Raw genomic sequence first — 12575 nt, 5'->3', positions numbered from 1 at the left:
TCTGATAAAGACAGCAGAACTATGGAAAGGCTCGGTAAGAAGGTTTATACTTCTGCCATCTTAGCTTTTAGAGCTGTCAATTATCAGACCCATATGTCCAGATGCATTTTTAATTCCTTATCAGGTTTGTCAGGAAATTTCTGATATCCCAGATTCTGAAGGGAAGACTTCTGCTCTTTCCCTGTTAGAGACTTCTTCCCAGGTGGCTCACCATTCCATTAAGTGTAGTTATGATGCAGCAGATGCTTCTTCTAGGGCTGCTGCCTTTGGTTCTGTGATGAGGAGATATTCCTGGCTTCAGCTTCAACCTTTACCTAATGATATTAAGGCTAAGTTGATGGCTGCTCCTCTGGACAACAAACATTTGATCTGAAGTAGGATGTTCATTTGTCAGCAACCTGTGGGTTACGGATCCGATATCGGATCCGAGCCGGCAACTTGTTTCAAGCTAATGGATCCGAGCTCCTAGCTCCTCCCTTCACCCATAATCCCCTGCTAACCCTCCATGACCCCAGATCTAGTTTGCCACGCTTGTGGATGGCTGGATCCTTTTGAGTTCGTCAGCTAAGTGGAATATTTACTGTTTCTATCTGTAATTTCTTGTCAGAAATTGCTTCTTTAGTTAAAATTAATCAAGTAAAAGTGTGTAAGTGTTAGGCTCCTTATTTTTTGATCTTTTATTAGTTACCCTCCCTTCGCTGGTCGTTAGTGTGTGAGTGTGTGTTGCGTTTCTTTTGGGGCCTGTGTGTGTGTGTAGTTGTTTTTCCTTTCTTTTAAAAAAAAAAAAAGAATGGCTGAGGCCCCAAAAGCCATATTTTCCAAATGTACCGAGTGTGGCCATAAGCTCTCCCCGGCTGATGGCCACACTCGGTGCCTTGGGGTTGAACACCTTACCTCGGGCTGTACCATCTGTGCAGCGTTCAACCCCAGGGCACTGAAAGAGCGGAGGTCGAAGCTGGTCCTGGCAGGACTTTTACCCCCGGACTCGGCTTCGGCCTCCACTACCTCTGCTGCTCCCGTGGCTCCACCACAGCCTGTTGTCGCTGCCACTCCTGCCCCCCTGCCTCCATCCGGGACTCAAACTCCCGCTAAAGTGTCGGAGGACAAGGAGGCCAGGACCCCGCCAGCTAAGCGGGCTTCTCCCTCCACTGCTTCTAGGTCTCCTCCTCCTCGGCTCCGATCTCCTTTTCTCCCCGGGGCCCGAGGAGGAGGAGACCCGATCTCCGTCGAGGTCATCGAGGCGGTATTCCAGGCCTGCCTCGGTGGCCTCTTCGAGATCTACTTTCAGTTTATCCGATGCAGACTTGGACCGGATGATGCGAAGATTCATCCAGGCCCAGCTGCAGATGAGAGTGCTCTTGCCTCCCCCCCCCCTCAGGGGGGGAGCTCGACACCCTTTTTCCACCCAATTGCTCCTTCTCCGACCCGCTATCCGGGTTCGGAGCATTCGGAGCCGAGCAGCGTTGGAGCCGGGGGTGGGTCGGCACCGACAGTACTTGGTACTTCGGATCCGACCCTGCCCTCGAGCCTGTCGGATCCGACCTCTTGGAGCCGTGGTCCGAGCTTCGGATCCGGGGGATTCAGTGTGCCTTCTGCTCCGTCCAGGTCGGAGTACACTGGTCCCTCGGATCCGATGGTCTCGGCGCCGGCTCCGATCCCTTCATCGGATCCGAGTGGGAGCCGACTTTCGGATCCATTAGAGAGTGGCTCTCCCTCAGCCTTCGATGTTGTGGAGAGGGCTCTGTTGAGAGCATCCGGACCCCCGGTCCTTGCATCGGCTCCTACCTGCACTCCCTCTCTGCTGGGCCAGGCTTCCATCACCCTGCCAAAGGGACAGCCTGCTTCGATGTCACAGATGGTTCCATTGGCACAAGATGTTGCTGGCGAGGCCTCCTCGGACAGTCCCCCCGAGGAAGCTCCCCGCAAGCATAAGTGCAAAAGGAGGCACGTGGACTCCCCTGAGTCCTTAACCGAGGACACGGACTTGGAGGAAGGGGACGGCTCCCCAAGATCGCCCCCTGAGGATGTCTCCTTTGGAGACATCATGGAGATGCTGAGAATCAGAGGTGGGTGGTCTGCCCCCAAGTCTTCCTCTGACGAGTCCGTGTTTCTGGAGGCATTCGAGGCAGGCCCGTCTACCTCTTGGGTGTCCCCTCCAGCCGACCCCCTGGTGGACCTCATTACCACCAGGGTGTGGAAGGATCTGGACACCGTGGAGCCAATACCGAAGCGCCCGGATAGGATTCTTAGCCCCCCCCCTCAGACTGATCACATTGGAGTAAGGGGCCCCCCGTAGATGCCATGTTGACGGCGGCAGCCACAAAGAGGGAATTGGCTCAGGAGAGCCCCTCAGTCCATCCACCGAGCAAAGAGTCCCGTTTGATGGACCGCTTAGGGAAGCGAGTCTTTAGTTCAGCGACCTTCTCGGTAAGGTCTCTGAACTATATGGCACATGTCATCAGGATGCAGCGGGATCTTATCAAAGAATATGCTACATCCCCCCCTGAGTCCATGTCGGAGGATGACAAACAATTGTACTCCACCCGAATGGCCACTCTGAGATCGATTTCAAACACCTCTATGCGGCTATTGTCCCACACCACAGAGGGAGCCGCTAGGGCTAGCAGAGTAGGCCTAGTCATGAGACGTCAGGCCTGGCTCCGTCATTGCGATTTTGCTGAGCCCTTTAAAGCGTCCTTCGCGAACGCCCCTTTTGATGGTTCTGCCCTATTTGGCAAAACAGTTCGCGAGACACTTGTCCAGAGTGAGAAGGACGGGAAGACGTTGTCTGCCGTCGAAGTCCGCTTCTCTGCTCCCCAGCGGTCCTTTTCGAGGAACCAAAAGGGTCAGAAGAAGATGTGGTTCCGAAAATCACAACATTCCCAACCAGCTCCGGACAACCAGTCCTACCGTGGCAGAGGTGGACAGGGAGGACGCCGCCCCAGGGGCAGAGGGGCTCCAAGAAACTTTGGGTCCAGAGAACCTTTCTCTGAGCAGCCCGCGCAGCAGCCCTGAGGGGTTGCCCAGCTGCTCCACTCTGGAGGCAGTCGGGCGCCAAACACCTAGCGGCATGGGAGTCCATCACAACAGACCGCTGGGTGCTTCGCATCATATCCAGAGGGTACAAAATACCAATACTCCATGTCCCCAAATCCAAGAACCTCCCCGATGTACCACCCGATCAGAGGGAGGCCGCAGCTGCAGAAATTCAGCAGCTGCTAAGAAAAAGAGCCATCCAGCCCATCCCCCAAGACCAGCTCGGATTAGGGTTCTACTCCAGGTTCTTTTTGGTGCCAAAAAAGACGGGGGACTTGAGACCTATCCTAGACCTTTCCCGCTTGAACCTGTCAGTAACCAAGGAAAAATTCCGGATGGTCACTCTTCAATCTATCCTCCCCCTTTTGCGGGAAAACGTTTGGATGTGCTCTATAGACCTCAAGGATGCGTACTACCACATTTTAATGGACAAACGATCCAGGAGGTTCCTTCGCTTCCGGCTGGGGGCCAGTCACTACCAGTTCAGGGTCCTTCCCTTTGACCTCACCACAGCCCCCAGGGTGTTCACCAAGGTATTAGCAGTGATTGCGGCCCACCTGAGACTCCTGGGAATACAGGTCTTTCCGTACCTGGACGACTGGCTCCTGACCGCACCAACAAGGCATCTACTTTGCTCAGCCAGGGACTTCTTTCTCCATCTAGCCCCACAGCTAGGCATTACTATCAATGTCGGCAAATCTCTACTGGCTCCAACGCAGGTCATAGAATTCATAGGTGCCAGAATAGACACCAGAGATTTGCGAGCCTTCCTAACTTCCGAGAGAATCTGGAACTTAAAACTTCATGTGCGGGCTATCCTCCATTCAGAGGCTTCACCAGCGGAATTGGTCCTGAGGGCACTAGGCTCCAAGGCGGCAGTGATTACGCTCCTTCCATGCGCCCGTTTGAACATGCGGGTACTGCAATGGACTCTGCTAGTGCAATGGTCCTTTCTATCCCTTCCTCTCCACCATCCCATTGCTATCAGCAAAGCTTGCAGGAGGGCGCTACTATGGTGGCTCCAAGCCTCGAACTTCCATACGGGCCGTCCCTTCTGCACCTCTCCCCCTCTCGCCACGGTGACCATGGACGCTTCCCGCCTCGGGTGGGGGCATTATTCAGGCAGGACAGTCCAAGGCACGTGGAACGATACAGAAACCTCCCTGCATATCAACGTTCTGGAGATGAGAGTGGTGCTGTTGGCGTTGCAAGCACTTCAGGGCTTCCTCCCCACAGGAACGATTGCAATTCAGTCGGACAATATGTCGGTGGTCTGGTATATCAACAAACAGGAGGGAACCAGATCTTACCCCCTATGCCGCGAAGCCATGAGAGTGTGGGAATGGGCGATCTCCACCATCCACTTTCTGATTGCAACGCACATTCCGGGGAGGACCAACATCCTAGCGGACAAGCTCAGCCGCACCCTTCTTACCCCATACGAGTGGTCTCTCAATCCTCTAGTAGCGAAGCAGATATTCGCAACATGGGGGCGACCCTGCTGTGATCTTTTTGCATCTCCATCAAACACCAAATGCGACAATTTCTTCGCTCTAATCCCCCCTCCAGGGGAAACTCCAAGAGACGCTCTGGTGCATGCTTGGCCACCCGGTCTACTCTATGCCTATCCTCCTCTACCACTAATGATACAACTCTTACAGAAAGCCTCGCGGTTGGGGAGCAAGATGATTCTCATTGCCCCATTCTGGCCTCGGCAAATTTGGTTCCCTTACCTGTGGTATCACCTTGTGAATCACCCTTGGATTCTAGATCCCATTCCGGATCTCATCTCCCATCCGTTGAACTTACCAACTCCAAACCTGGACAATCTGAAACTGACAGCTTGGTTGCTCCAGTTCCACTCCTAGTTAGGACTCCCGGTATCTCTTCACCAGTCAAAGCCATCCTCGTGGCAGCGCATAAGCCTTCCACCAGGAAAGTGTACCACAGTAAATGGAAACGTTTCTCCATCTGGGCGGAGCATCACGATCTACATCCCTTTACGGCTCCTCTTCCATCCATATTAGACTTCCTAACTGAACTCTTTCAGGAAGGCGCTAGTTGTTCAACTGTCAAAGTGCAATTGGCAGCCATATCACATTACCATGTGGGACATGATACAGGGCCCTTGATGTTGGCCAAATTGTGTAAAACCTTTCTCAAGGGCACCTTTTTACTTAGACCCCCTGTAAAGGAAGCCGTACCTCCCTGGGATCTTACATTAGTTCTTCAAGCCTTGACTGCTCCACCCTTTGAACCCGCTGCTACAGTAGATCTCAAATTCTTGTCATAGAAAACAGCATTCCTTGTAGCCATCACTTCAGCGAAAAGAGTGTCGGAGCTTCAGGCTCTCTCTGTGAAGCCTCCTTACCTGATCTTTCACCCAGATAGAGTGTACCTCAGGATCAATCCCTCCTTTCTTCCCAAGATAGCATCAGAAACCAACATAAATCAATCCATAAATTTACCGGTTTTCTTCCCTAAATATCAGAATAAGGGAGAGTACAAGCTGCACTCATTAGATGTTCATAGGCAGCTTCGTTTTTATACACATAGGACAGCTGGCCATAGACAATCCGACCAGCTGTCCGTTTCCTTTGCCAAATTTAACTTGGGGAAAGCTATCTCTAAAGTATCTTTATCTCACTGGATTTCCCAATATATCCTACTGGCGTATCAAGCCTCGGGTAGACCCGCACCAGAAGGAGTTTGTGCTCATTCCACCCGCTCCATTTCTATCTCTGTGGCCTTCAAGTCTAGAGTTCCATTGGATGATATTTGTTCTGCGGCCACTTGGGCTTCATCTCATACCTTTATTAACCACTACAAGCTAGACGTGCTTTCTAGAGGGAGAGCATCCTTTGGCTCTGCGGTGCTTCGTAATATCCTTCCATGATGGCCACCCAAGGTGCAGGTAGCTGGGGACTCTGTCCAACAGGTTGCTGACAAATGAACATCCTACTTCAGATTTAGAAGTTATGTACTCACCATAACGTTCCATCTGAGTAGGTAGTTCATTTGTCTGCAACCATCCCCCCCTCCTTCCCCCTGACCTTCTTCGGATCTACTAGTTGTTAGATATCCTTTGTTGGATATATTTTGAGGGGCAAACTCGATCTGAGGTCATGGAGGGTTAGCAGGGGATTATGAGTGAAGGGAGGAGCTAGGAGCTCGGATCCATTAGCTTGAAACAAGTTGCCGGCTCGGATCCGATATCGGATCCGTAACCCACAGGTTGCAGACAAATGAACTACCTACTCAGATGGAACGTTATAGTGAGTACATAACTTCTAATTCGGTGAAGCTGCTGCTGATTTAAGTCCCTTCAAGATAAGGGCAAGGCCTTGTAGAAACTTAAACATGATTTTGTTTCTCCTGTGCCTAAATTTCAGAGAAATTACCCCAGTAAGCCAGTTTTTATTCGTAGGCAGTCTCACCCTCCCCCAAGGGTAAGAAGGGTGGGAAGTGGGCTCCTCCTGCTAAAGCTACCCAAACTTCTGTAACACAGAAGTCTCCTTTTCCTGACAAACCAGGTGCTATCGGACTATCCTGTCCTTCCCAGCCTCATTCCTCTTTCTGTTTGTCTTTCCCTTTCTCTTCCTGTTTGCTTAACGATTACTCAGGATTCCTGGGTTCTGTCCATTATCCGTCTAGGGTATTTCATGGTCTGGAAATCATTTCCATTTTTTGGGGCATTCCTTAGCCTCCTCAGGAACAGTTGCCTTGCTTTTCAGGGGTGTTTCGGGATCTAGCTGTCCAGTATGAAGTGACTCTTAAGGCAGTTTGCATTCCTTCAGTTCAAAACATTGTGGCAGACTCTCTGTGCAGGTCCGTAATTCAATCTCATGAATTCATTGTTGTTGGATGCTTCACAGGGATGTGTTTCTGGACATTGTCCAACAGTGGGGTACTCCTCAAATGTATCTTTTTGCCTCCCCTCTGAACAGATAACTTTCTCTATTTTGTGCCAGAGTCCCAGGTCCTCTGGTTTGGAAGGTGGATGCCTTCTCTTTTTCTTGGAAGGGGATGTTTCTTTATGCTTTCCCTCCCCTTCCTCTCATTCCAAAAATCCTGTTCAAAATACAAAAGAATGCTCCCAAAATCCTTTTGGTGACTTCCTTTTGGCTGAGACAGCATTGGTTCCCTCTCCTTCTGCATTTAGCCAAAGGCAGTCGTCCCAAGTTACCTGAGGAGTAGACCTTCTCATACAAGACACGGGATCTGTCATCCATCCCCCATCTGTCCACTCTTTAATGGACACTGTGGGTGATAGGATTTTGATTCCATGTGGACACCTTTTTTCTGAGGAAGTGTTTAAGATACTGCAGGAGTCCAGGAAACCCACTACTAGGAAATCCTACTTATCCAGAAGAAAGAGGTTTTCTGTTTGGTGTCTTTCCCGTAACCTGGATCCACTTTCTGGGGCTCTTCCTTTGGTTATCTCTTATCTCTGTGAACTGTATAATGCTGGGTTGGCTTATTCTTCTGTTAAGGTCCAATTATCAACTATTTATACGCGTATGCCTTTATCACCTCCTTTACCATTTAAATTTGAAGCTAAACAATTCCTTAAAGGTATTTTTTATATAAGGCCTCCCAGGAAGGTGTTCTGCCTCCATGGGATCTTAATTTTGTTTTAGAAAAATTGACTCAAGCTCCTTTTGAGCCTGCAGCTTCAGCTTCCTGGCAACCTTGCTCTTAGAAGACTACACTTTTGTTAGCCCTTAATTCTGCCAGATGAGTGGCTAGCTTCAAGCCCTTATGGCTTGTCCTCCTTTTTTGGTGTTTCATAAGGACAGGGTGTCCCTCTGTACTAATCCTTTTATGTCCAGCATGGTGAATGAGTTCTCCCTTAATTAGTCTATTCATTTGCCCACTTTTTTCCCTTCTCTGCAATCTGCCAGTCAGAAGGTGGTGCACATATATAGTGTGTGCATAGAGAACTCAGATTGTATTTGGATATGACTGACTTTTTGTAAATACGATAGGTTTTTGTTTTCATCCTAGGTCTTTAGGATTGACTGTGTCCAATCAAAATATTTCTTCTTGGATTTCTGAAGCCATCTCTTTTTTGTTATTCCTTCATGGTAAGAGCCTTCCTTCTTATGTTAAGGGTCATTCTACTGGAACTGTGGCTTCTTGTGCTTTTTTCAAGGGTTTGGATACTAACTCTATTTTTGATGCAGCTATCTGGACGTATGTGCATATATTTATCAAGCACTACAAGCTAGGTGGAATTTCCAGAGCTAGAGCTTGGTTTGCTAGGGTTATTTTTCTTGGCTTCCTAGAGGGCTCGGCTGGTCCTTCCTCCTGCCAAATTTCTTCCTGAGCTTTTGCACTCTCCCTATTGTAATGAATACTGCAGCAGTGAAAAGGAAGGGAATAGTACAGTTATGTAAGATCTTACCATAATTAAAGATGTCCTTTTCTTCACTGTTGCAGTGTTCACTCCCTCTGGTCCTTTACCCTTCTGGATGTACTGATTACCTCTTTTCTTCTTCAACTGGCATTCTCATTTCCGAGGATGGTACGTCCGTACGCCACTTTTATGCCCTATGTTATGCGAGGAGCATAGATGTGACGGACAGCATATTTTAAAGCAACCTAAAGAATGTAGTATACTGGCCGGACATTGGGCCGCTCTTGGCAGGGGGTATGGGATGAAGTAACAGCCAGAGAGATTGAAACAAAGTTAAGAAAAGCCTCTAATTTGAAAACACTAGGCACAGATTCAGTACCTAACTTCTGGTTAAAAGTATTAACATCTCTGCATGAAGATTTAGCCATGAGTAAGAAGTATTTATATGCACACCCTAAACAGACACCAATCTGGCTAACAGAACAACCAATGCTCCTACTTAAGAATAAACCTGCAAGCTACCCTAAAAATTATAGACCAATAATTTGCCTTCTAACTACGTATAAACTATACACTGGAATTGATGCCAACTGAGTTTATAGTCATTTAGAAGGAAACTCGGTCATGGCAATAGAACAAAGGGGCAATAAAAGAAAGTAATATGGAACAAAAGATCATCTGTTGCTAAATAAAGTCATAATGGAGAATTGTAAAAAAGGGGAAGAATCAAAGTATGGCATAGATTGACTACAAAAAAGCATTTGATACTATCCCACATTCATGGATGAGTGCTTTAAAATGTACAATATGCATCTCACTCTAATCACCTACATTGCAGTGGCCATGAAACAGTGGCAGACGACTTTGCAGTTAAGACATGATAAACGGCAAATTATTATTCCAGGGATAAAAATCCAAAGGGGATACTCCAGGGTGACTCCCTGTCACCTCTGCTATTCTTTCTTGCCCTTAACCCATTAAGCTGTTTACTTAACAGATTATGCCATGGTTATAATTTGGCTCCTAGAAAACAACAAAGTGTAAAGACTTATCATCGTCTGTTAGCTCATCCGATGAGGAACTGAAAGCAAAACTGCAAGTAGTTAGAACATTTTCAGATGATATAAGAATGTCATTTAGTCTGGATAAGTGTGCAAAAGCAACCTTTAAAGCAGGAAAATTGCAGCACCAAGAAAACATCTGTTTGGGACAAGAATGTGATGTATAAGAACTTGAGCAAGCAGGAGTGCATAAATATTTGGGAATTGTAAAAAGGCAAACAAGGCAGGCAAATCCAAATACTCCAAGGCAAAGGTTCAATTGTTAACGTATTTTTAATAGAAACGTTTTCGCTCCTGCACAAGCAAAGAGCTTCTTCAGACAAAGTAAAAAAGCGCCAGTAACATTTTATGAACACTCATTTATGATGTCACATCCTTAAAACCAATTAATCCAACATATTGGATAGTTCGTTCACTGAACGGAGTTTAAAAAATATATAAAAAATATACAAAGTATGACATCATTTCCTATTGATCCTAAAAAAGAGGTGATAAAAGAGGTACAATGTAGAGAATTGACCTCAAACAAGGGGTACCATAATAAAATCCTGACACATCCGTTGTTTTTTTGTTTTCTTTCTAAGATCTTTAGGAAGAAAACATACTGCAATGCTTTCCTTCACTTTTCTAGTAATCACCCCTGGAAACAAAAGAAATCCATCTTCAAAGGTCAATTAGTGAGAGCACTCTCTCTGATTTTGAAGAGGAGTGTAATACCCTGAAAAATATGTTTCAAAACAGGGGTTACCCCACGGAACTATTGGATAACTTGATTGAAGAGGTTTTGTTTAAAAGAAGTTCAGGGTTCTACCAACCATTACTACAGGGCCCTACTCAGGTTAACCCCCACACAACGTCAGATTTAGAGATTGGGGTAAGGCTGAATGATGTTAACCACTTACTGAATGTACCCAATACTATTGATGAGGAATTAAGGACCCCAGAGACTGACTTTAAGAGTAGATTTAGTTTCACATTTAATAAACACACTCTTAGTATGTGCTGTATTGTCAAGAAGAATTGGGAGTTTATCAAAAACAACACCCACTTACTTGACATCTTGGGTGCCTCTCCTGGTTTTGTGTTTAAGAGGGGCAAAAATTTGAAAGAATTCCTACAAATAGGAAATTCACACTTAGTGCTGTCTAAACAAACTGGCACTTTCACCTGTGGGTTCTGTAACTGGTGTAGACTACTAAAAACAGGGAACTCATTTACGATAAGAGGTGAAAAATACTATATTAAGGAGAAGATCTTCTGTGATTCTAGATCAATCATTTATATTGCACTTTGCAATTGCTGTATGGCATTTTATGTTGGTAAAACGGACCGCAGATTGCGGGACCGTGTTTACCAACATAATTATGCCATTAAAAATAAAAAAACAGACAACGCTCTCTCTAAACACATACTAGATTATGTTGGTCATAGCTTTTCCTTCATGGGAATCGACGCAGTAAAGGTTGGAGTCAGGGGGGGCCCCCAATCGCTCCTCCTTGAATTAAAAGAACTGGAATGGCAATTACTACTAAATGCCTTTTCTCCACCTGGTCTAAACGAAATGTGTAACATTTCGGTTATTCTAAAATATAAAAGTTATCTTAGGAATTAGGAACAGATACTTTTCTAAAACGCCCCCATTACCTTATGTGACTCGAGAAATATAAAGATTTTCTGCTTAGGTACCTTTAAACAGGTCAGAGTTACCTTTAGCCTCTCCATTATGTTTACAATCGCTATTTATTTGTCTGTGAATACGGCATTTTGCACAATAGTTTATAATGGTTTTGGAAATATATTGTGTTGGAGGGTAGTATATAACTGTTTGGGGTTAAAAGCTGGGTTATTGTAAGTGTTTTTTATGTTTTAACCTTTGTATGTAGTTAAAGCACAAAGGTATGCCTGCTGAATGTTTTGATGTACGTTCCGACGGATGTGTCAGGATTTTATTATGGTACCCCTTGTTTGAGGTCAATTCTCTACATTGTACCTCTTTTATCACCTCTTTTTTAGGATCAATAGGAAATGATGTCATACTTTGTATATTTTTTATATATTTTTTAAACTCCGTTCAGTGAACGAACTATCCAATATGTTGGATTAATTGGTTTTAAGGATGTGACATCATAAATGAGTGTTCATAAAATGTTACTGGCGCTTTTTTACTTTGTCCGAAGAAGCTCTTTGCTTGTGCAGGAGCGAAAACGTTTCTATTAAAAATACGTTAACAATTGAACCTTTGCCTTGGAGTATTTGGATTTGCCTGCCTTGTTTGCCTTTTTACAGTTTTGTTTTTGTCTGCCGTTACCAAATATTTGGGAATTGATGAAGGATCAACAATAAAACATGAACACATGCGAATAAAACTTATTAATGCATTTCTTTGTGCCGGTCCCAAGCCCGGATAAATGGGGAGGGTTGCATCAGGAAGGGCATCCGGAGTAAAACGTCTGCCAAATTACTTATGCGGAGAACATTTCATATTTCCATACCGGATCAGTCGAGGCCCGGGTTAACAACGACCGCCACCAGTACTGTTAGCCAACAGGGTGCTGGCGGAAATTGGGCTACTGTTGGCCGAAGGAGAAGAGGAGGGGGAAGGCATGCCCGAAGGCAGGAAGAGAGGTGGAAGGTTAGGAGTGTAGTAGTGAGGGTAGGAACTTTGAATGTTGGCAGTATGACTGGTATAGGGAGAGAACTAGCTGATATGATGGAGAGGAGGAAGGTTGATATATTGTGCTTGCAAGAGACCAGATGGAAGGGAAGTAAGGCCAGGTGTATAGGAGGCGGGTTCAAATTGTTCTATCATGGTGTGGATGGCAGTAGAAATGGGGTAGGGGTTATCCTAAAGGAACAGTATGCCAAGAGTGTTTTGGAGGTGAAGAGAGTGTCTGATATAGTGATGTTTATGAAGCTTGAACTTGATGGTGTAATGATGAATGTTGTTAGTGCATATGCTCCACACGTTGGGTGTGCAATGGATGAGAAAGAAAAATTTTGGAGTGAGTTGGATGAAGTGGTGGTGAGTGTACCCAAGGGTGAGAGACTAGTGATTGGAGCAGACCTCAATGGGCATGTTGGTGAAGTGAACAGAGGGGATGAGGAAGTGATGGGTAGGT

General features: G+C 46.2%; 1 protein-coding gene across 1 annotated transcript in view; it reads left to right on the top strand.

Moving 5' to 3' along the window:
* Positions 1-12575, top strand: part of TARBP1 (TAR (HIV-1) RNA binding protein 1) — a 2802917-nt gene that overhangs the window by 1753473 nt on the left and 1036869 nt on the right. The window contains exon 24 of the mRNA XM_044087106.1: positions 203-222. Within this exon, the coding sequence (XP_043943041.1) occupies positions 203-222 (20 nt within the window). The remainder of the gene's footprint in view (positions 1-202; positions 223-12575) is intronic.

The sequence above is a fragment of the Protopterus annectens genome, chromosome 1.part1 (assembly GCF_019279795.1).
Source record: "Protopterus annectens isolate FY-2018-M chromosome 1.part1, PAN1.0, whole genome shotgun sequence".
Classification (NCBI taxonomy): Eukaryota; Metazoa; Chordata; order Ceratodontiformes; family Protopteridae; genus Protopterus; species Protopterus annectens.
This window is presented reverse-complemented; position numbering and strand designations above follow the sequence as displayed.